The sequence below is a fragment of the Nematostella vectensis genome, chromosome 11 (genome assembly GCF_932526225.1).
Source record: "Nematostella vectensis chromosome 11, jaNemVect1.1, whole genome shotgun sequence".
Lineage (NCBI taxonomy): Eukaryota > Metazoa > Cnidaria > Anthozoa > Actiniaria > Edwardsiidae > Nematostella > Nematostella vectensis.
The window spans coordinates 4,453,812-4,477,339 of NC_064044.1; the positions used below are offsets into that span (position 1 = coordinate 4,453,812).

General features: G+C 41.9%; 3 protein-coding genes across 9 annotated transcripts in view; 2 read left to right on the forward strand and 1 right to left on the reverse strand.

The window, feature by feature from the left end:
* On the forward strand, positions 1-10,587 carry LOC5505005 (exostosin-1). The gene is made up of 7 exons (XM_001625811.3): positions 1-1,193; positions 2,913-3,234; positions 3,917-4,165; positions 4,703-4,798; positions 8,338-8,427; positions 8,881-9,041; positions 9,225-10,587. The coding sequence occupies exons 1-7, from the start codon at positions 271-273 to the stop codon at positions 9,568-9,570; spliced, it is 2,187 nt and encodes a 728-aa protein (XP_001625861.1). The 5' UTR covers positions 1-270; the 3' UTR covers positions 9,571-10,587.
* LOC5505006 (aspartyl/asparaginyl beta-hydroxylase) overlaps positions 10,096-23,528 on the reverse strand; it is a 14,128-nt gene continuing 695 nt past the window's right edge. The window contains exons 1-7 of one of the 3 annotated variants that reach the window (XM_032373391.2): positions 16,632-16,813; positions 14,603-15,348; positions 14,157-14,348; positions 13,762-13,901; positions 13,017-13,245; positions 12,140-12,270; positions 10,096-11,388 (exon numbers count right to left, since the gene is read on the reverse strand). In XM_032373391.2, the coding sequence (XP_032229282.1) occupies positions 11,238-11,388; positions 12,140-12,270; positions 13,017-13,245; positions 13,762-13,901; positions 14,157-14,348; positions 14,603-15,348; positions 16,632-16,686 (1,644 nt within the window). In that variant the 5' untranslated portion in view covers positions 16,687-16,813 and the 3' untranslated portion in view covers positions 10,096-11,237. Of the gene's footprint in view, positions 11,389-12,139; positions 12,271-13,016; positions 13,246-13,761; positions 13,902-14,156; positions 14,349-14,602; positions 15,349-15,471; positions 15,578-16,631; positions 16,814-23,528 lie in introns of those variants that run through there. The other 2 variants (XM_001625822.3, XM_032373392.2) reach the window with 2 other exon arrangements.
* The window catches only part of LOC116612667, a 16,190-nt gene continuing 9,518 nt past the window's right edge, over positions 16,857-23,528 (forward strand). For 2 of the 5 annotated variants that reach the window (XM_048734273.1, XM_048734274.1), the window contains exon 1: positions 23,345-23,497. Coding sequence is in view for 2 of the 5 variants with exons in the window: in XM_048734270.1 (XP_048590227.1) it covers positions 17,714-18,994 (1,281 nt within the window). In the remaining 3 variants the exon portion in view is untranslated. Of the gene's footprint in view, positions 17,088-17,174; positions 23,498-23,528 lie in introns of those variants that run through there. The other 3 variants (XM_048734270.1, XM_048734271.1, XM_048734272.1) reach the window with 3 other exon arrangements.

Below are 23,528 nucleotides of genomic sequence, written 5' to 3' on the forward strand. Positions count from 1 at the left end.
GTGCACGCGCCTATGTCATTATGTCGTTATGTCACTAGTGTGACCAGGCGTTATTGATATTGATTATCCATTTTTCTTCCGGTCCGTGACGCACCTATTTCCGGTGTCGTGGTGACGTCAAGAGCATGCTGGATAAACTCGTAGAAGACTTCACCGTGTCAAATATATACTATGATCGATTTATGAGTTTAGTGTTCTCTCTGCCCTTTTCTTTGGGATTATCACAGTGCCGTCAATGAGAGGAAGTAGTATAGATGTCTTCCAAAGTCGATGCATGCAAAGAAAAGGTATTCTCTACTTGCAGTCGTTGCTTTGGTTGCTTGTGGTTTGCTCGTAGCGTTCAAGATTCTGACCGACAACGAATTCAAGCCTCCGAACATCGATGATAACACGAGAATTTTGAGTTATTTGAGTGTCAGTAAGGCAGGATTTTTAGACTTGAATGATGAATTGGAGCTTCAAGATGTGTTCAAGACTCCAAAGGACTCAATTTCTTCTAAGAACGTTCCACCACAACCAAACAAATGCACGATGGAAACTTGTTTTGATAAAACGAAGTGCCTTTCCGACTTCAGAATTTACGTCTACCCTGTGCATCCCGGCGCGAAGCTTTCTACTACCTACACCAACATTATAAAGGTTATAAAAGAAAGCAGATATTACACAGAGTTTCCCGAGGAAGCTTGCTTATTTATTACAGCTATAGATACCCTAGATCGGGACAAACTGAGCGCGGATTACGTGCACAATATTTACAACAAGATACGACAACTACCCTATTGGAAGAACGGCGAAAATCACATAATTTTTAATTTATTCGCTGGGACTTGGCCGGATTACTCTGAAGATGTTGGGTTTGACTTTGGGAAGGCTATTCTTGTAAAAGCTTCGTTATCTAGTGATTTGATCAGACCGGGATTCGATGTAAGTCTGCCGTTGTTTCCGAAAACACATCCTCACAAAGATTTAGGAAATCTACCACACTCGTGTAGTGCATTTCCGTTGGAGAGAAAATACAAATTGGCGTTCAAAGGAAAGAGATATTTAAATGGTATTGGCAGTGAATCGAGAAACGCCTTGTACCATATCCACAACGGTAGAGATATTGTGCTTTTGACTACATGTAAGCATGGGAAAGCATGGCATAAACACAAAGACGAGAGGTGTGATGGGGACAACGCTCTTTATGATAGGTGGGTGAAATAAACTGTCTAGACTCTAAACCGACCCTATCTAAACACATACATCATAATTACTTATCTTAAACTGAAAAGCACTTTGTACCACAACGTAATTTGCCCTTGGAGGGTATTTTATGGTATAATAGAATTTAGGAGGCTTTTATCTAGGGGTATACAATTCTTTCAAATGTGTGGGTCATTAACATTAGTGTTCTGAGTGTAGGGTATAGAATTTTTGTTTGTCTTTGTACCAGATATAGCTTATTTTTTAAGTCCATTAACATCTGTATTGTGTTATATCCCTCCCTTAATTTTAACTCATATTCTTTCTCACTATTCAAAGATAAACTTATTACAAGGGAAATTCTATTGCATTTCTGACTTTTTGTGGGTGTTTAGTAATGTAAGCAAGTTATGTAAGTAAAGCTTTACATGTGATAAGAAATCACTCCATGTTGGCAAAATATTCTCGAACTATTTCAAATGACTGATAAGATTGTAAGCATTTAGACCTGGTTCCTTACCAAAATAAGAATCTTATCTTCAACAAATGATGAGAGATGTCTTTATTGAATTTTAATTCCAAACCATATTGGATGTCTCACACATCTCCATACTCCTGCTTCTTATCTTGAAAGACATTGTGCATCTTGGCAAACAATCTTTTAAAATAATCATTTTCTATTTGACCCTCGGATCATTACTGGTGCACCTCAATCTTAGTAATTGGCTCACAGATGCAAAAATATATTAAAAATACTAAGATAATTTGCCATCTTAGCATCTGACTCTTTGGATGTTTCCTACACACATTTTTAGAGACCATTTTCAATGCCATATTTTGTTATACCTCTGTTTATCATAACCCCATTCAAAATGAAAAATCAAATCCAATTGTATCACAATATGGCGAAATACCAAATCTACATGTAACTAATTGCATACAAATTATTGAACACCTAATGTTAATTACTGTAATAATAACTATTCAAAAAACATTGCTTTACTTATAAGGAGAAACCACAGAGTGAGGACACAATGTGTTTTCTTTAATCATATACATAGAACAGTGCCAAATGCCAAATTGTATTTTATGGTATACGAACCTGAACACTATTCCACAAGCCACTAAACTATATGTGTGGTTATATGTTTGCTAACAATATCTCTCCACTACATACAAGATTAGAGTGTATTTGTAACCTGATAAGAGGAGCCAAGGGATTTGATCACAGGATATTAGATTAGATAACAGTTGGAGTTCTTTTACCCTAATAGGACCATTTGATATCTGTCAAGCCTCTAATGAAATTTTAAAAAATTGAGCAAAATTTCAAGAAAAAAAAATAAAACAACATAACTATGACCCCAAACCTATGGCAAATTCCAACTGGCCCTAAAATTAGCAAACAGGAAAGAGACAGTTAAACCTCCCTGTCAGATATCAAATAATCATCACCAGATCAACTGGAGAATGAACATGACAGTGGCAATTCAGTATTTATGGTACTGTCACTACAATTTATCTAAGCATAGCCAGGATTCGCTGAGGGGAGGGGGGGGCACCTTACCACCCCTCACGGATTAGCCCATGCACCCTAATCTGTTTAAGAAATTCAGCTTGAAGGCATGGGTTATACCCTTTCTTTTGGACCTAACCCATTATTCTTTTAAGAAATGTGGATGTGTTATATACTGTATATTTTGTAACTGGTTTATTTTGTATTTTAGGTACAGCTATGATGAACTGTTGCTGAATGCAACATTTTGCCTCGTCCCCAGAGGCAGGCGACTTGGATCCTTCCGTTTCCTTGAGTCGTTAAAAGTTGGTTGTATTCCTTTCCTATTGAGCGATGGATGGGAACTCCCATTTGCTGAAGTAATTGACTGGAAAAAGGCTGTCATTGATGGCAGTGAAAGGCTTTTAATGCAAGTGCCGGGTATTGTGAGGTCGTATAGTAGAAGCCAAGTTTTGGCAATGAAGCAGCAATCATTGTTTTTGTGGAATGCATATTTTTCTTCAGTTGAGAAAATTGTACATACAACAATTGAGGTGAGTTTGCAGTATGTTTTTAGTTACTGGGGTTTTGATACAGACATATGTGTCAATAGAATTTATTCAAGAGAAGGCCTGGGTTAAAGGATTTGTTTATAAATACTTATAGGTAGTGATAAAAGTCTGACTTGCATGGTGACATTTTTTTTTTTTTCAGTTTGCATCTTTTGTACCCTCTTATCATTTTGATCAATTTTGTTGGTCATGGATCTTCTTTTAGATTTTCCAGACTCTTAGGATATGGTTGGTTATAGTGTCTTTAAAAAAGTTACATATCAGTAAACTTATGTTGTATTTCAGCATGACCAGTAAAACCTTGAACACCAGAGATATGTATGGAATGTTTGTTCCATCCAATCACTTGCAAGATATTAAAACAGTCAACTGGCCACATGTCTCAGGAAGTCTCAGTGTCTGAATTCTTGGGTCTGGTTTGTCAAAAGACAATAAACATCCACATACATATTTGAGGTGTTCACGGTTTTACTGGTTGCACTGTAAAAAATCCTTATTTTCTTCAGGCACTTTTTTTTTCTGGCGGACTTTGCATGTCAGTTATTCCTGTATAATTTCTCAAATTTCAAACCTCTCCCCTAAAACTATGTAAAATCAGATATTATCTTGGTACACAATTTTTGGATGTGGGCTGCTTGGAGTTCTAATGAATTCTCTATTCCAGGTAATCAGGTCAAGAATAGATAGAAGCAAAACAGCAAGTCATGCTTTCTGGAATAATTACCCAGGTGCACTGGTGACAGTCAAACACTACTCACAAGATCTACATGACTTTCCTTTCTTCCACATCAAGCTTGGCCTATCTAGTACCAGGTTCACTGCTGTTATTCATGCAACATCATCTGGAATCAAAGAATCTTCTCTTTTATACAAACTGATAAGCTCTGTCGCAGGATCAAAGTTTGCATCTAAGGTAATGTGTCTTCTATGTCACATAATGGGAAAAATGTGACTAGAAAAATTACAGACAAGTTGTGAAGTAATAATTTGTGTAGGCATGGTAGAATCCGGAAAATAAATAAACAGGAAAATAGTATGTTTTATGCCTCTGAGAAAATAAATTAGTTTTTCTACGTTTTGAGCATTGCCACTACATAACAGCAGAAGAAGAGGGCGTCTTGAGGCATGTTGTGAGCATTTGATTTGTGTCTGTGTCTGTATTCTCTTACTGGTTCCACTGTTTATTGTTACCATCAGTGTTGCTTAAGATGAATGTCTGACAAGAGTTTCAAGACATTTAAAATTTCAGAGCATCCCACTTCAGTGTAATTTATTTTAATTCCCCCTATTAACAACCTCCAGGATTTCAGTAGAGGGTTAGCCCGCTCCCTCTTAGAGCTCCCTTATTTCAGAGCCATCTCTTGGGTAGTTAAAAAATTTTGGTGCCCCTCTTCTCAGAGTATTTAATGAACTCTCTCTGAGCATCAACAGTGTCTGTTTTTCCCCACAGATAATCATCTTATGGGTGTCAGACAGTGCTATTCCTGCTAACAGGAAGTGGCCTAAGCTCAAGATTCCCCTGGTGATTGTTAGGCCAGACTCTAAGGTATGTGGATACTTAAGCTGTCAGTACATGTTATTCCAAAATAGCTGAAGGCCATTAGAGTACTGGTTAAGATACTCAACATTGTGTTGAACCTTTCCAAGGAAATATTGGTGTTACAGCTTCAGGTATTTCTTTTATGCACAAGGTAAAACTAACTTAGGTATGCACCATCACCTTGAAGGGTTCTCCTGAATCTTTTCAATTGGCCTCAATCGGTTTTTTGAATTTACCACATACCATATCATTTATACCATACCTTTTATGTTTATTGGCTTTGTTTATTGGCTTTGTCACACAAAAATACTACGGTTTACAATAGGAAATAAACAAAATAAAGAAAATAAGAAACAATGTGATGGGAGAAGAAAACAGGGCGTAAGCCCCAATTGAAATTCTTTCCCAACAAATTACAAACAATAAAAATTCTAAAACGAAAATAAAAATTGAATTACATAAATTCTCTATGAAATTATGGAGGTTGGTAAAAAGCAAGTTTCTCTAAATAGTGAGTTGTCAGCTGATATCTGAAAGACGAAAGTGTAGTGCAAGATTTCATAAGTGAAGGAAGACTATTCCAAAGTTTGACAGTTCTAGGGAAATACGAATTCCTGTAATAATTTTGGTTGTGAGTGGAAAAAAGGCGATAATTGTTAGGATGGTAACTTCGAGTATTGTATCGGGACGTGGCTGGAGAGAGAAGGCTAGCTGAACTAATGCTCACGTCACCATTTTTTATTTTAAATAACAGAACTAGATCGGTTATGTCTCTTCGATATTCTAATGGGAGGAGCTTAAGAGTTTTCAGCCTTTCTGTGTATGAAACATCGGCGGGATAGTTCAAAATAAACTTGGATGCTCGACGCTGGACGTTCTCAATCAGAGCTTTGTGCTTGCCTGTCGAAGGCGACCAAATGCAAGAAGCATACTCCAGGGAGGGCCTAACAAGGGTGCAGTACAGCAGCTGTCTTGTAGTTGGGTCGAGGATGTCAGAACAGACCCGCTTCAATAGTCCAAGCACCCTGTTTGCTTTTGCGCACATAGGCTCGATGTGAGGACCCCAAGACAGATCTTTGGTAATTGTAACGCCGAGGTCAGTCACCTGCGCTAGTGGATCCAGGGTGCGACCGCATAGTTGGTAAGGGTACGGAGGACGCTTGGTGAAACACTTCTTTGACATGTGCACCACTTTACACTTAGATGCACTAAACTCCATGCCGTGCTCTAGACTCCAGCTGTACAGGGAGTCAAGGTCAGCCTGCAACAAGGTTGAAGAACTTGCAGTGTCTATAGAGCGGTAGAGCTTAGAATCATCAGCATAAAGAGCGATGTTTGAGCCTTGCTGTACGTAGTTAGGCATATCGTTGGCATATACTAGGAACAACAGGAGCCCAAGGATAGATCCCTGTGGGACCCCTGAGGTCACTGGCAGCCAAGAGGAGGACACACCATCGAGGACAACATGCTGCCTCCTTCCCGTTAGGTAGGACACAAACCATTTCAGCAGAGAACCCGTGACTCCATACTGCTGCAGCTTGGAAATAAGCAGATGACGAGGGACCTTGTCAAAGGCCTTGGAAAGGTCTAGATGAATGACATCAATGTCCTTCCCCCCTGCTAGTCTGTCTACGATGTCATCCTTCTTGAACACAGGTGTGACATTTGCGTCCTTCCAAAGCGCAGGAACGGATCCAAGAGACAGCGACAGATTAAACAACCGACATAACGATGGTGCGATTTGATGAGCGTTTTTTTTCAGCAGAATACCAGGGATTTGATCTGTTCCACAGGCTTTATGGGAGTCAAGATTTCGTAAGACATCCAGTACTTCAGGGACAGTGAGTTGGATAGAGCCCAGACCCAACACGGGCTCACGGTTGGTAGGCTGGGCGCTAACAAATTCCTCGCTGGCGGATGGACTGAATATGTAGTGAAAATATCTGTTTAACAGGTTAGCTATGTTCTTGGTATCTGTAACGAAGGCGTGGCCATCGCAAAAAAAAATTCGGTGAAGGCTTGTTGGAAGTGCATGATTTTACGTATGTCCAGAAACGCTTTGGGTTGTCGGATATAACAGATTTTAGTTTTTCGGCGTGCTCTTTTTTCTTTTTGGAAAGCATTTGTTTCACAGCGCGTCGAAGCTCATCGTATTTTCTTTCAGCAGCCAGTGATTCGGTTTTGTTTGCTTTTTTACGCTGCGCATCCTTCTTTTTTAGCAAAAAACGCAGTTCGTGATCTATCCACGGGTAATCGCTCACATTCCTTGGTTTGGATTTTGGAATATGCTTGTTAACAGCGGCGAGAAATAGATCAGTCCAATTAGCGAGTGATAAATCGATGTTATCGCTTTGAGAGAAACACAGGTCCCACGGGATGTTCTTAAGCAACTCAAGTCCCGTCCAGTCTGCACGCTTGAAGTTGTACACAACGCGTTTGGTCTTTGTTTTTTTAAGATATTCAAGTCTAGTTCGAAACTGATCAACTTGTGGTCGGTAGAAATAATGTCATCGAATCCGTGTATGTGATGAAATTTGGATGGGATACTTGTCAAAATTAAATCGAGAATGTTCCTTCCCCTTGTTGGAAAATCAATAAGCTGCCATAAATAGTTATCCTTTATAATTTTGCAGAGATAGTTTGTGAGGCAATCTCCAGTTTTAGCGGCTCCTGTCGTCCAGTCGATCTTAGAGAGATTGAAGTCGCCAATCACTATTAACTGATCGTATTTCGCTTTAGAAGCTAGGCGCAGAGTTTTCTTGAGTTGTTTTAGATACTCTAGGTCAGTGTCCTGCGGTTGGTAATAAATGATAGCCAGAATCTTGCGTCGTGAGTTAGGACGGAGCTCGCATGCTAAAAGTTCAGCGTCAGCTTCTAAATCACATCGACGGAGGCTCACGATACTGTTTTTGACCGCCAGGAACACTCCTCCTCCTCTTCGGGACTGTCTGTCCCGTCTGTGGATGGTGTAGTCCGCAGAACTAGGGAGTAATTCGCAGTCCAGATAATTTGGATTCAGCCAAGACTCCACACAGAATATTAAGTCCTTGCCAATAGAAAGTGCTTGGAGTTCGCTCCGTTTTTTAGTGACGCTCCTAGAATTCATATACAAGCATTTCACGGTGGTACAGCAATTACTTTCCCCTCTAGAGAATGCCCGAGGGCCAGGATGGGATGCAACATCTCCGCAGAGAAGCAGAAGCCCAACGAGGTAGCAGTTTGGTCTGGTGAAGTCTCGTCTTGGACGAAATGGGGAATGATGTTGATTCCCGAAATCAGGCCTATTAGAGAAACCCACTTTGCAAAATCTCCATATATAGAATGACGTCTCTTTGCCATTGCGATTAGCAATAGGTGGCTGAGCAAAAAGTAGCAAGGATCTTATAGCTAACAAAATGATGACAGAGCTCAGGGAGACCATGATGGTCAGCGGTGTTTATACCCTCTCTCCCCAGGATAGTTTCCTCAGAATACCCTTAATCCAGTGCTGAGCCCCACTAGCTATAACATTGTTGATTCATTGTGTTATCTTTTTGTTTATTTAGTCTGGAAACAGTCGTTTCAAGCAAAGATCCATGATAGAAACGGATGCTATCTTGTCTTTGAATGAAGACATCAAACTGAACTCTGACGAGGTAAGTGGTCACCCTGTGGTCCCATGCACACAGCACCAACATTGCTGTAATGACTTGTAACATATGAAATGACAGTTTCGTAATAACTTGTAGCATTAATGTTTCTTTATGACACCTTGCTCTTGCTACTTGAAACACTATCCATGTTTCTAGGAGAGGTCATGCCTCTTGGAATTCCATCCATGTTTCTAGGAGTAGCCATGCCTCTTGGAATTCCATCCATGTTTCTAGGAGTAGCCATGCCCTTTGGAATACTATCCATGTTTCTAGGAGAGGTCATGCTTTTTGGAATTGTATTCATGTTTCTTGCAGTAGCCATCATTCTTGAAATACCATGTTTCTAGGATTAGCCACGCCTCTTGGAATTCCATCCGTTTCTAGGAGTAGCCATGCCTCTTAGAATATGTACATGTATCCGAGTAGAGCGTGCTTATGACACGTCTTCTTTTTTAGATTGACTTTGCATTTGTGGTTTGGCGGGATTTCCCTCAGAGGATAGTGGGGTTTCCATCAAGAGACCACTACTGGGATGAAGGACAATCACGCTGGGTGTACTCATCAATGATCAGCAACAAGTTCTCTATGGTGATGACTAGTGGTGCCTTTTATCACAGGTAATTAAAGCATGCATAAGGCTTTGTCAGTAGGCTGATCAGTCATGATCAGTCAATTTGGTCGGTCTGCCAATTAGTAATTTCAGATCAGTCAGTCCTGATCAGTCAGTCAGTCATGTCGAATTGGCAGAAAAAATACTTTAAGGATCTGTAATAGTAATAATTTTCAATGTCTACCTGCAGATATTATAACTACATGTACACGCACAGTCTACCCAAGCGTCTGCACCGATTGGTTGACCGTCACCCCACCTGTGAGCACATTGTCATGAATTTCCTAGTGGCGGATGCCATCCGACTCCCGCCAATCAAGATCCTACCAGTCAAGCAATACTACGAGGGGATGGGTAAAAAGGCACGCAAGTCGAAGTTGACAGCCCAGTTTGATCATAAACAGAAATGCATGGATTCCTTGCATGATGCGTTTGGATACATGCCGCTTATTAAGTCTAGGGTCAGAATGGACCCTCTGTTGTATAAAGACCCTGTGTCGAATCTTCGCAAGAGATACAGGCTTCTTGAGGCATAGGAGTATGGTTATGAGTTTAAACACCACCTCTATCCCAGTTCTGCTGTCCATGCACATTCAATCTTTAAAAGGTCAAGTAATCATTGATAAAATAATCCCTGGAAGAAATAAGACATAAAACCGGGATAGGGGTTGCATAAACCAAACCGCTATGGCATTGGATGGATTTTAAAAGCACTCACCTATTGCTAGCATATTGGTAGCTGTCCCCTCTGCAGAGCTAGGTTTTCATAAGGGCATATGAGATAATAAAGACCTTGCGCAGCAGGATCTTAGGACAAGAGCGACAGCATTAAGAACGGTACATGCACTCGCACAGATTCCAAAACCATTGATGCTCCTGATGGCAGCCTAGAACAAGTAAATAGGAAAATGCTGTTCTAGATTTGCTATCGTGAACAACACTGCCGTTTTGAGCAATTTGTTAGCATGTGCCGTCGTCTTTGCGTAAGGTTCCTAATGGCTCCTGCCCCATGACTGAGGCTCCCTTCCCAACCCCTTGCAATTGCTATGAGGGCTAAGGAACACGGTGATGACATGGTTTTATTTGATGATCTTAGGGCAAATGGATTTTGAAAAAAACGTTACAAATATTGTCAGTGTAATACTATTTTTTACACTAATATGTAATTATATATATTTTTTGGAAATTATATTTTTCTAGATAAACATAGAACCATTATGCAAAATAATATATAGAAAGCCATTGGAAACAGGAGGATTTATGTGCAATGTTTCTTTCCCGTTTTGAAATATGCAAAATCTATTTTGCTGTGAAAACACAAGCACACAAATATATCATTGTGCAAAGTTTTAAGCAATGACCAAGAGATCTTAGTTTGTACATATCTAGTTAGAACAAAGTTGAATCATAGTAAAGTATAGGAACAAATCAGTATGCAATTGTCACCATATCATAAACACATTTCAACTGTACAGTATGTTTAAATTGGTTTTGATATTAACGAAGTGTATATTTTACAAACTTGACAATGAATTATACATGTTAGGAAAGAACTTTTTGTGGTTTTGTTGTTTTTATTCAATATGGAACTAAAAATTATGGGAAGTTTTATACTTCATTTACTACTTATATAAAAGGCATGGCAATACCTTCTCAAATCAGACGACGGAAAAAGATACTTTTTTTCTATTTTTTTTTATAACATAACAAAATGGTAGCCTCCTATGCGCCACTCTTAGGGGCCGTGCTTTCCTAGGCCCCACGCTCATAATGGGCCTGACAGGGGTTTGAAGGGGCTAGGCCATGTAAGAAGCAGCCTCCCTTGCAGGCGTTTTCAGGCAGGCATCACTAGCAACCCGCCTAAACGCCTGCGAGGAAGGCTATGACAAGCAGATGTGCCTCTCTAGCTGGCACATGGGGGCAACTTTTTTAGTGTTATTTTGAAAAGCCCACAAATAATCCCTTTCCTCTTCCTCTCCTACTGTTTACCTATTTAGTGGACCATTTTTTCTCATGTACCTTGTCCTAACTCGCAGTGGCACTCAATTTTCTTCATCCCCCTGGCTACGGGCCTGTTATCAGATACTTTTGTGATTTCGCAAAAGAAAACCTGAATCTTTCTAAAGTACATGTGACGTGACCTAAAGAAAGCTACTCCCTGACATGCAAAAAAAATGCAATGAAAACGAGCCTTCCTCATGACTTAGATGGGAGTTAAGGTCGCCCGTTGCCTGGGCGTTAGCTCTGGATGCCAGAAGTCGACAATGAAAATAAGCCTGAAAGAGGTTCCATTGTGCCACACTTCATGGTCAATGGAGTCATCAATGATGATCACTTTGCCTTCCTGCCAAGTTCTGAAAAAACACATAATAGAGAAAAATTTGGTTTCGTGTCATTCACTGCAATATTTACAGTGATGACAGAGAAAGGCTATGACACTCATGCTAAAATCTTTGGAAACGTTAACCAATGAAATCTCACTTGAGGACACTCGGCAAACCCACCTATCAAACTATTAGAGTTCCAATGCTCATAACAGATGAAACAAGACAGATGACAGAACAAGACAGACAGATAAGACAGACAACAAAACAGACAGACAGAACAAGAAAGATGACAGACAGACAGAAAAGTAGAGATGTCAGACAGAACAAGAGAAATGATAGACAGAACAAGAGAGATGACAGAGAGAACAAGAAAGATGATAGACACAGAGCAAGAGAGATCACAGACAGAACAAGAAAGATGATAGACAGAACAAGACAGATGACAGACAGAACAAGAAGTAGTAGCGAATATAGGGGGAGGGTTTATCAGCATTTAAACCCCCTCTTTGGGCTGCCATAAAGCAATGTTACAAAAAAATTAACCCCTCCCCTTTGTCACTGAGCCAAACCCCCCTTTAACGTAAAGCTAGATCGACCCCTGAGAAGATGACAGACACAGAGATCAAGAGAGATGACAGACAGACAGAACAAAAGAGATGACAGAAAGACAGAACAGGACATGACAGACAGACAGATATGACAGACAGACAGACAAGAGAGACCACAGACATAACCAGACAGACAGACAAGACACTTAAACAAGAAAAGATTATCTTACTTAGTTGCAGTGCCCACTCGTATAAACACATTGTCAGGTATGACCAGTCCTAAATGTGAGCGTAACCGGCAGTTTGTGGGGCCAGTGTGTGGCCACACATGCGTCCCAGGCAACATCACAGAGAACTTCACCTGATAAATACAGAAATCATTTCAAGATGTGGCAAAAATGACACAGAAAAGTGAAGGATTTATGCTCCTATCAATGTTAAGCCAGTGGGGGGGGGGGGGGGGGGGGGGGAGGGGAGGGGCAGCAAGGGGTGAGGTTTGAACAGTTAAACTGGCCCGTAGGTAGGGATTTTGATGTTCATGTTAATCCTGTGGGTGAGGTTTATTGCACAGTTAAACTGGCCCGTGTAGGTAGGGATTTTGATGTTCATGTTCATCCCATGGGTAAATTTAATTGAACTCATCCTTCCCGGGGGTAGGGATCTATTGATCTAGTGCCCACTCATGTGACCCACAGACTGGCATGTGACCCACAGACTGGCATGTGACCCACAGACTGGCATGTTTTCGTTAAGTGTGGTACACACTGCAGACGTTACATTGCTTTTCAAATGTTTTTTGTTTTTCTCGGATGTGAGGATGTTTGCAGACTTGATGTTTGGAATTTGACAAATCACAAAAATGTCAAATCCCCACCCCTTGACGCACATCCCCCCCACCCCCCACTGGCTAACATTGATAGGTGCATTAGGTTGAAAATGGCCCAGGAACACCTATTCTGGTTTCCCATTATGATTTAGCAATTTTAGGGTATAAAGAAGCTTGAAAATGTCAAAATTTTCAAAATTTTGCCTTGAGCCACCAAATCAACATTGACGCTAGCTCCGCCCCCTCCCCTGCTCATGCGTACACTACCTAGCCTCCCATACCTGCCCTCTCTTGCACCCTATAGCATCTGGAATTGTGTCCATGATAGCACATGTACGCGGAGTCTTTCTGCAGTTGGCAACCTGCTTTCTGCCTTGCTGGTACAGTGTAAATTGTTTCCAGTCCCCTGTGTCCCTGAGGTTTTCTTCCTCAGGGATAAAACCTCCAGATTTCTGGTCCATTATTGCTAGGCCCTCTTCACGAATCACGTGCCAATTTTTCTCAAGTTTTCTAAGAAAAGAGAATATTTTGTAAGCAATTGCACACCCTAAGAAATGCTAAGGGGTTAAGATAGGGGAAATTCAAAATGCAGGAAAATGCATGTAAAATTATTTTGCCAAAGGGCTCAGGAGAAATTATTGTGTCTGATCTGAAAAATTTCAAATCCAGGAGCCAGGAACTCGGGTCACAGCAGCGCTGAGAGACCGGTGTTCAAGCCACCAAAGCCACATAGGTTAATGTATGACCTTGAAATGCTGATGAAATATATCTCCCGTCATCCAAAGAATCACCATTAAAACTATGAGACGAAAGACTGAAATATTGATATATGTTCCCCTGTCATTCAAGGAATCACCATTAGGACTATCAGATTGAAGACATGAATAGTGAAATATTATATATATTGCCCCTGTCATTTAAAGAATTATTATCAGGAGTATCAAAAGACTGAAAGAATGATATATACTCCCCCTATCATTTAAAGAATCATTATCTGCACTATCAGATGGAAGACTAAAACAGCACCTGAGCTCCTCTGCATATCCTGTCTCTTCTGGAGTCCACCAGGGTTTGGCCGTGAGGGAGGTGTCTGCATTGTAGAGAGAGCGCTGCATGGCAGACAAGAAGATACCTTTGCGAGCAGCATCTGCATACCACTTATTTGCCTATCAGGAAATCAGTAGGGGCTGTAAGTATTGGTTATAATGAAAATAACAACAAAAACAACAGCAGTAGTAACAATAAACAATAAACCCGGGATTGGCGGATACCTTGTTTGCTTTGAAAGAGGGGAGGGGGAGGGACTTATTGAGAAGGGGGCTAATCTCAAAATATAGTTTTCTAGATTTCCTAGTTTTTCTAATTTTTTCCTTTTTTAATACTAGGCACTTGACAGACAGATGGACCCTGTCAGGACAGACCTCTTCTGGCTTTCCAGTTCTCGTCAGGGCATCCCCTAGGTGGAAGTAGAACCTCCCATCATCAGCGCCAGGATCTCCACTGGTCACGCCTTCTATCAGGAAGGGAATGGCCTCCTGGTAATGCAGCTGGACTTTCAGGGCAAAGCCAAGATGAGACTTTGCAAAACCACTGCCTGGATTCAGCTTGAGGACCTGCAAAATTTAAAAGATTGCGGGATGAATTATGTTTTGTGAAAGGGGATTGTTTATGGCACAGTGTACATGTGATCCCTACATAAGACTAAGTGTAATTAAATTCCCTGCAAACACAATTTTTCTCAGCGATTGCGAAATTGAATACTCGCAAAAAATTCTGAGACAATTTTCATGAAATTTAAGTCCTGTGAAAATTAAGAAGAATAAGGTAGTTGGTTGCTAGTTGCGTCTAATCAAAAGCTACCAATTACCTTTTTAAACACCTTTTCAGCATCTTGGTTGTTTCCGTACATCAAGTACTGCACACCTAAATCCTTTAACACCTTGACATCAGAAGGAAACAATGATGCGACCTTTTCTAAAGCAGCAGCTGCCTGGCGCATGCGTCCTAAGAAGGACAACCTCCCTGCCATGCGAACCAAAGCTATCTTCTTCAGCTCTGCAGGGCAATCTGGCAGCTCAGGTATCTTACGGTAATTCTGAATGCACTCTTGTAAGAGATCGTTACTTCTACGTTGATCAGCCAGCTTGTCAAGTGCAACAGCTTTGCCATATAATGCTAACGGACTTTTTGGGTGTTCCTCTACAAGTTGTCTGAAATATCTAAGTGCATCCTCTACTTTTTGTTTGTCTAATAAAGCCATCCCTTTATTTAGTTCTTTGGCTATTGACCTGTCATAGGTGTTCTTTGGATCTACTGTTTTTTTCTCCTTGTTAGCCTTAGATTCTTGGGACATCCTGTTTTGTGGTTTTATTTTGGATTTTTTATTTGTTGAAGAAACAGGTTCTTCTTTCACAGTATCTTTTAGTTTGTTCTGGGTTTGTGTTCTTGGAACAGAATTTTCTCTGTTGAATTTTGTGGTGCTTGTATAGATAACAAACATAAAAGCCATCATTATGCAAAGAAACAACATTACTTTTCCTGTTGCTGATAGACCAGAACTAGCTGAAGATGCCTTCTTGTCCTTTTTACCATAGAGTGGTACACCATTGTGGTCTGAAATGATAGAGAAGGAATTGATTTAGACACTGATTCAAGTAAGAGCCTGCACTTTTATTTCCTAAAGATATTCAAAAATTACAGAGAGGTAGAACGTTATTGTTAGATAACCAATAATACCTGAGATATTTAGTGTGACAGGATCGTTCACAACGTAATCCTGATAAAGCACTACCTGACACCACAACATTCTCCTGGGCCGTAGCAGGGGGTGGGGCACTGTACCTACCCCCTCATAGCAAATGATAAGGCGATGACCAATAGGGGCATCGCTGTGATCCATCCCCCCACCACACAAACACACACACACATACACAATGCTTTTTTAATGTTTCTGTATTGTGTCACCAAAATATTCCACGACCTGCTAGCTCTGTTTCTGGTACCCCTAACATTAAAGATATATTAATAATCTTGAATTAATTAATAGGCTCTCTATGATGATATTCTTCCTTTCCTAACCATTTATGCTTCATCATTGTGAGACCTTCGTGATACTTTAAAAGTGTATATGAGCCAATAAAAAATGTAGAAAAAAATGCTTATTGAGATTGAATGCTAATTGAATGAGTTTTTTCGCGATGGTGATTGATTTGATTTTAAAAATTAATCAGTCAACTACAGTTAAACCCATGAATTATAAACAGCTGGGTTCTGGGTAACTAAAATTAGATTAAAAAATACTTTTTACTTAAGTTCAATTCAGTTTACTGTGAAGGATGTAGGATTGAATTGAAAAAAAGAAAACTCAATTTTCTTGTGTAAGCAATATAGAAATTAATGCATAATAAAATAACTAGCAAGAGGAAATGGAAAACTAAAACAAAAATTATTGTTTTGATTTGAAAAGTATTAAAAACGTTGTCGTTACATATCGTTTCCACGTAATGCGACAAATTACTAAATTAAGGTATAACTTATTCTTTTGATCAACTCTAAGTTAAACTGAATTATGGATATTCTTTAACTTGTTGTAATTCTTTCGTGTTATTTTAACACATTTGTTCAAGTCGCGTTGTAAATATTGACACTTGGACGCACGCATCGTGACAACGCAAACGCGCGTAAAGGAATTGCAAAGCAAACTTTCTTCACCGTTTGATAAAAAATTGCAAAGTAATATACCTATTTATGCAGAGTTATAGTTTCAACAAGTGCAAGCGAAATTATTTATAACCTTAGAGGTCATGATTTTAAATTACAAAGTGGATATCAGTGACCGGATGTCCAACATTGAAATTGCATGTTGTACAAAAATATAGGATATTCACAAAACTTACTTTCATTTTTCGGCTTTTTTTCTCCCCCCACGTGTCTTTTCCTTGGTGGAGCCATGTTACAGCATTTTAGGTCATATATTCGTGAAGTTACGGACAGTTAGTTGGAGAGTTCACACTTCATCGCAGCGACCTTTCTTCGTAAATCATTCAGCAAAGCGACAGCCCCTCCCCCTCATGATTACAACACAGGGAGCCCATATCAGATGAAAATCTCTTCTTTTCGTGCTAGAAATACTTGTATTTTGTACCTGTTTTGGCATAAATCTATTACATAAGTGACAAGTGGCAGTTTCGTTAATACCGATTTCAACCACGTGATTATAATCCATTGTAAATCAGTCAGATCAACAGTAACCGAGATCGGAACTCTGAAATACAGCTAACCAGTACAATTACAAAACCTACAGCTAACCAGGACTTAGAGAATCAGAAAACACGATCGGATACGCCACAGAAGTAAGTTGATTTGTGAGTTTGAATAACTGTAAATAAGCTTTGATTCCATGCGATCAATGTAAATCAAATAACTTTCATTCATTCTAGACCGAATAAATATATCTTTACACATCGTTGGATTGTTATACGGTTTGTGGCGAAATCCTCACGGGAACCTAACGCAACATTACATTCGATTTCTTGGATCTCCTATTGGTAACGAGAAGGATTGATGTCAGAAGGAATCAGAAGATTTGAACATGACTACTGAAGAGGAGTTGAAACAACGAAAGATAGATCGCAGGACTGCGAAAGCATCGCTAACACGACAAGGGAAGGCTGTAAATAACGTAATAGTTGGAAATCGACCTGGGCCAGAAGTAAGTAACGCCCTCGTTAAATATCAGGAATGTTTCGAACAGTTGGTAGATACGCACGATCAATATGTAAAGCTGATCGAAAGCGAGGAACAGTTTGAACAGGAAGAGGAGTGGTTAGGAAGCTGCCAGGAAGATTTTATGGAAATAGAATTCCGCGCTAAAGTTTATCTTGATTCAAAAGCTATTATCAATAAGGGGAAAGGGCCTAAATCTGTTGGGGTTGAAGTTGGAAGCATTTCAACAGAAAAACCAGACTGAAGTAAAATTATGAATGGAATGCTCGGAATATCCGGTACGGCAAACACAGAAGAACAAATTGACGTTGACAAGCACCAGATCACAAACAAGGCTAGTACAAGTAGCTTTGAAGAGACAATTACAGCAGGAACCACGGGCGGTACACAGGACCAACAAGCAGCACAGGAAACTTTGACGTGTAGTTTCAAAACGGAGAAACCTAAGCTTCCTAAATTTTCAGGGGATGTAAAGGAATATGTCATTTTTAAGTCAGATTGGAATCACATTATCTACAAGAGGTATATGAAACGCGATGCAATGACACTTTTACGCGCAAGTTTAACAGATAAACCACTGGAGCTAATTAAAGGCATAGGGACGGATTATGACGCAGCTTGGGAGTACCTGGACGCTATTTATGGAGACCCCCGTGTTGTTTCAGATAGCGTGACACAAGATATCAGTAAATTCAAAGCGTTGCAAGACGGAGAAGATTCGCGCTTCTGTGAGCTTGTACACCTAGTAAGGCGATCGTACAACACGCTGAAGGAAGTTGGTCTTTCAGGGGACGTGGACAACAGTCACATGTTGTCTGTTATTGAGCGCAAGATGAGTGCTGATGATCGGAAAGTATGGTCGCGCGAGCTCGAACGTGATAAAAAAACAGCGACTCTAGAAGGGCTGTTACAGTGGATGACGTCGGAAATGAAGTCAAGAATGAGAGCCACCGCAGCGGTACGCAGCGGCAATACTACATACCGAGGAGGAGTTTATCAGTTCAAGGCTGACGAGCAGGAGAACCCCCGATTTAAATGGCACTGCAAAAATTCAGAGCACTGGCCAGACCAATATCCAAAGTTTGCGGCACTGACATATGAAAAGCGCATGAAAACAGCCAAAGAAAATCACGTGTGCTTCAGTTGCCTGAAAGTGGCCGGCCGCAATCACAAAGCTTCCACCTGTAGCAGGAAAAAAGTATGCAACAAGTCCGAAAACGGCGAACATTGCCAGGCATTCCATCATCCTTTGCTACACAAGACAATTCCTGTAAGCGTCGGAACGGCTCTTGAAAGCGAAAATACAAGCGTCATCCTACCAGTGTTGACAGCGAACATCCACGGACAAAAGCAAGCTAACGTTCTGCTAGATACCGGAGCACAAATAAGTTTAATAAGGAATGACACCGCGGATTTACTAGGCTTAGTCGGAAAGGATACGTACATCACTATCACCAAAGTAGGGGGAGAAGACAAGAGTATGAAAACGAAGGTTTATAAAGTTCCTGTTTGTTCCAATGGAAGAAGCAAGTAAAAGCACAGTACAGTAAAAGCTATCGGCTATCGTAAGAAGCACAGTAAAAGCTATCGGCATCGACAAAATCAGCGACGACGTGAAGGCGGTAGAAATGAAAAGCATTGCAAAGCACTTGGGTCTGGAAAATGAACGAATCCGCCGTGGAAAAAGGCCGCGTAGATCTGCTTATCGGAATTGACCATGCCCAGCTACACACGGGACCATCGAAACAATCAGACAAGCTCGTAGCGCGCAATACGCCTTTGGGATGGGTAGTATTTGGAGGCAGTGCAGCCGACACGGAGAAAGTCAGTCAAGTGTACCACGTGGCTCTTGCGCCACACCTGGACCTAGCGACATCCTGGAAAACGGAGTCAATGGGAGTTGAAGTCAAACCGTGCGTCTGTGAGGCTGATAAGCTAAGTCAAGTGGAACGCGAAGAGACGGAAGTGATTAGTAACTCGTGCAGAAAAGTCGGAAATCAATGGGAAATCCCGTACCCGTGGAAAAAGGATCCGAGTCAGCTCCCAGACAACAAACCAGCTGCAGTAAAAAGGTTGGAAGCGACAGAAAGGCGTCTGTTAAAAAACCCGGATCACGCTGTCGCCTATAACAAGCAAATGGAAGAAATGTGTGAGATGAATTTCGCAAGGAAGCTAACAGAAGAAGAAGTTAAAAGTTACCAGGGACCAGTGCATTATATCAGCCATCACGGGGTGGCACGGCCAGAGAGTGACAGCACCCCCCTGAGGATTGTGTTTAACACGTCAGCAACCTACCAAGGGCATGCATTGAACGACTACTGGATGAAGGGACCGGACTTACTGAACGACCTGTTCGGTGTACTTTTAAGATTCCGGGAGGGGCAATGTGCGGTGATCGGTGACCTGTCAAAAATGTACCATAGAATACTAATCCCGGAAGAAGACCAGCACGTACATCGTTACTTATGGAGAAATCTGGAGACAGAAAGACCGCCAGATGTATTTGTTAAGACGGTCCTTACGTTCGGAGACAAACCAGCACCCGCGATGGCCCAAATCGCGCTACGTAAAACAGCTGAAGAAGGCGAGAAGGAGTACCCAGAAGCGGCCAAAGTGCTAAAGGAAAACACGTACATGGACGACATCTGTCACTCAGAAGAAACCCCAGATAAGGTGCAACAACTGGTAAAAGACCTGGGCAAAGTGCTACAGAACGGTGGATTTCATGTAAAGAAATGGCAACGAGCGAAAGTGCAAAGGACGACGACGCCGCCGAGCTAGACCTGTTAAAGACAGAACACGAAGAGAAAGTCCTTGGAATCGCGTGGGACAGTAAGACTGATGTGTTGCGGCTTAAAGTACAGAAGCAATCTCACAGCACTTCAGACGGAAAAGAGAAGGGTCCATGGACCAAGAGAAAGATCCTTAGCCGCGTAGCACGCCTATATGGTCCAATAGGATACACAGCAGCAGTCGTCATCAAAGCTAAGATCGGAATTCAGAAGTTATGGCAGCTAGGCTATGAGTGGGATCAACCTATAGAGCCCCCGCTTGCACAGACATGGGAAGCGTTCTTCGCAGATCTAGACGAGCTTAATAAGATAGAGCTCCCGAGATGTCTCACTCCACCAAACGCAGTTGGCCTGCCAACACTCTGCATATTCTCGGATGCAGCGAGAGAAGCCTTTGGAGCAGTTGCATATTTGAGATGGCAGGCAAGCGTTGGGTCGTATGAAGTGAGATTTGTAGCAGCCAAATCAAGAGTCGCCCCACTCAAGGAGTTAACAATTCCAAGGCTAGAGCGCCAAGCAGCAGTACTGGCAGCAAGATTGCACCAGACCCTACAAGAGGAACTTCGCATAGAATGTGAAAAGGCTATCCTGTTTACTGACAGTATGATTGTTTACTCATGGGTAAGAGGGTCTCCGAGGAGTTTCAAGCCCTTTGTATATGCGAGAATAAGTGAAATCCAAGACAAGACCGACCCAAACTAGTGGCGCCACATCCCCGGAAGTGCAAATGTTGCTGATGACGTCTCTCGAGGCCTATCGGTTCAAGAACTCAAGGGAAGGTGGACCCAAGGCCCAGCCTTTCTACAGAGCAATGAAGATGAATGGCCACAGGAAGCCAAGTATCAGGAACCAGATAACGAGTCCGACCAATCGGAGAGACGAAAGGAGAAAGTATGCGCAGTGACAGGAAGAGCAGAAGAGGCGATCGATGTCAGCAAGTTCTCGGAATGGAGAAGACTCGTCCGTGTAACAGCTAGAATTCAAAGGCTGGCAGAGAAAATCAGGTTGCGAAAGTATGAACAAGAAGGAAGGCAAGGCCCCTTGGCGCCAGAAGAACTGAAAAAGGCGGAAGAACACTGGATAAAGAAGATGCAAGATACACTTTACGGTCGTCACGAGAAAGGCGAATTCGCGCCGTTATCCCCGTTTGTCGACGACAAAGGCATCATCCGTGTCGGCGGACGTGTGGATGCAGCGTTAGTATCATATGACACCAGGCACCCTATTCTGTTGCCAAGCGACCACCGAGGAGCCCTACTGATAACGCGTCACGTCCACAAACATGGACATCTCGGAGTCGCCGCCACCACAGCAAAAATCAGAGCCAAGTACTGGATCGTCAAGGGCAACAAGCTGAGTAAGATTGTGAAGAAGGAATGTGTGTTCTGTAAACGACTAGCCCACCAGACAGAGACACAGATAATGTCAGCCCTACCTCAGCTCCGGCTAGCGCCCTACACCCCACCGTTTTTCCACACATCGTGCGACTATTTTGGTCCTATCAATGTCCGGATCGGCCGAAACAAGTCCGACAAGTATTATGGAGTAATCTTCACGTGTCTGAATACAAGAGCTGTGCATTTGGAGATGGCCGTTGACCTCTCCACCATGGATTTCCTACAGGTCCTCCGCCGATTCTTCTCGATCAGAGGATACCCAGCCACAGTGTTAAGTGATAACGGCAGCCAAATGGTCGGCGCAGAAAGAGAGCTGCGAGAACTAATCAAGGGTCTAAACGACGATCAGCTGCGCCAATTCAACGCGGAAAAGGGCATAAGGTGGATCTTCATCACCCCAGGCGCACCTCACCAGAATGGCTGCGCGGAAGCGTTAGTCAAGACATGCAAGACGGCCCTCAAGAAAGCAGTTGGCGAACAGACCCTCACGCCAATGGAGCTATACACATGTCTACTTGAAGCTGGAAACTAAGTGAACCAGAGGCCGAAAGGACGCATCCCTAATGACCCAGACGACGGGAAGTACCTCTGTCCAAATGACATACTGTTAGGCCGGGCCCCCTCAGACGTACCCCAAGGTCCATTCAGAGAGACCCCCAACCCGCGGCAGAGAGTTGAATTCGTCCAGAGGATCGTCGAGTCCTTCTGGAAACGATGGCATCGAGATGTGTTCCCGGTACTTGTGCCAACAAAGAAATGGCGCTCAGAAATCCGGAACGTGAGCAATGCACTGAGAGGAAAGTGGAGCACCGGAAGAGTAACTGAAGTTTATCCCGGGCCTGACGGCAAGGTGCGCAACGTCAAAGTACAAACAGCGACCGGAAAGTACAGTCGTCCAGTCACCAAGATTGCTGTGATCCAGGCTGCAGACGAAAAGCTACTGTAGATTGATAAGGACTACGCCCTTATGGGGCGGAGAGTGTTTCGGCATAAATCTATTACATAAGTGACAAGTGGCAGTTTCGTTAATATCGATTTCAACCACGTGATTATAATCCATTGTAAATCAGTCAGATCAACAGTAACCGAGATCGGAGCTCTGAAATACAGCTAACCAGTACGATTACAAAACCTACAGCTAACCAGGACTTTGAGAATCAGAAAACACGATCGGATACGCCACAAAAGTAAGTTTAATTTGTGAGTTTGAATAACTCTAAATAAGCTTTGATTCCATGCGATCAATGTAAATCAAATAACTTTCATTCATTCTAGATCGAATAAATATATCTTTACACATCGTTGGATTGTTATACGGTTTGTGGCGAAATCCTCACGGGAACCTAACGCAACAGTACCTCAGTATAAAATAAACCGGACTCCTTCTAAAATGATTACTTCAGTCAAGCGCTTGTATACCACTGTCAAATCTTTTTTTTTTTTGTGGCGAAGGGCGGAAATTCTAGAATTTAATTTTGGGCTCCCTTTGCACAGACGACTTCGCGGATCTATCTATCTATAAAATAACGACTCATCCTAAAACCATTACTTCAGTCAAGTGCTTGTATACCACTGTCAAATCATTTTTTTGTGGAGAAGGGTAGTCTCCCGCACAGCCGTTCTTTGTGTCGGTCACGCAACGCTTCCATCCCACAATGAACGGCTGCGCGGGAGACTAGGCGAAGGGCGGATATTCTAGAATTTAATTTGGGGCTCCCTGTGCACAGACGACTACGCGAATCGTGGGAGATAGCTGTTGTTGCCGAGACAGTTGAGCCCGAGGAAGTTTAATTTCCGAGCAAAGAAAAGCAAAACGGAAAGGTGGATACATATTTACCGGATATCAAGGTATCTCCCGCTGATTTATTTGGGTTTACAA

Coding starts and splice junctions, on each gene's coding strand:
- LOC5505005 (XM_001625811.3), top strand. CDS start 271: ATGCATGCAAAGAAAAGGTATTCTCTACTTGCAGTCGTTGCTTTGGTT. Junction 3,235..3,916: donor TTGTACATACAACAATTGAG/GTGAGTTTGCAG, acceptor TCTCTATTCCAG/GTAATCAGGTCAAGAATAGA. Junction 9,042..9,224: donor AGTGGTGCCTTTTATCACAG/GTAATTAAAGCA, acceptor GTCTACCTGCAG/ATATTATAACTACATGTACA.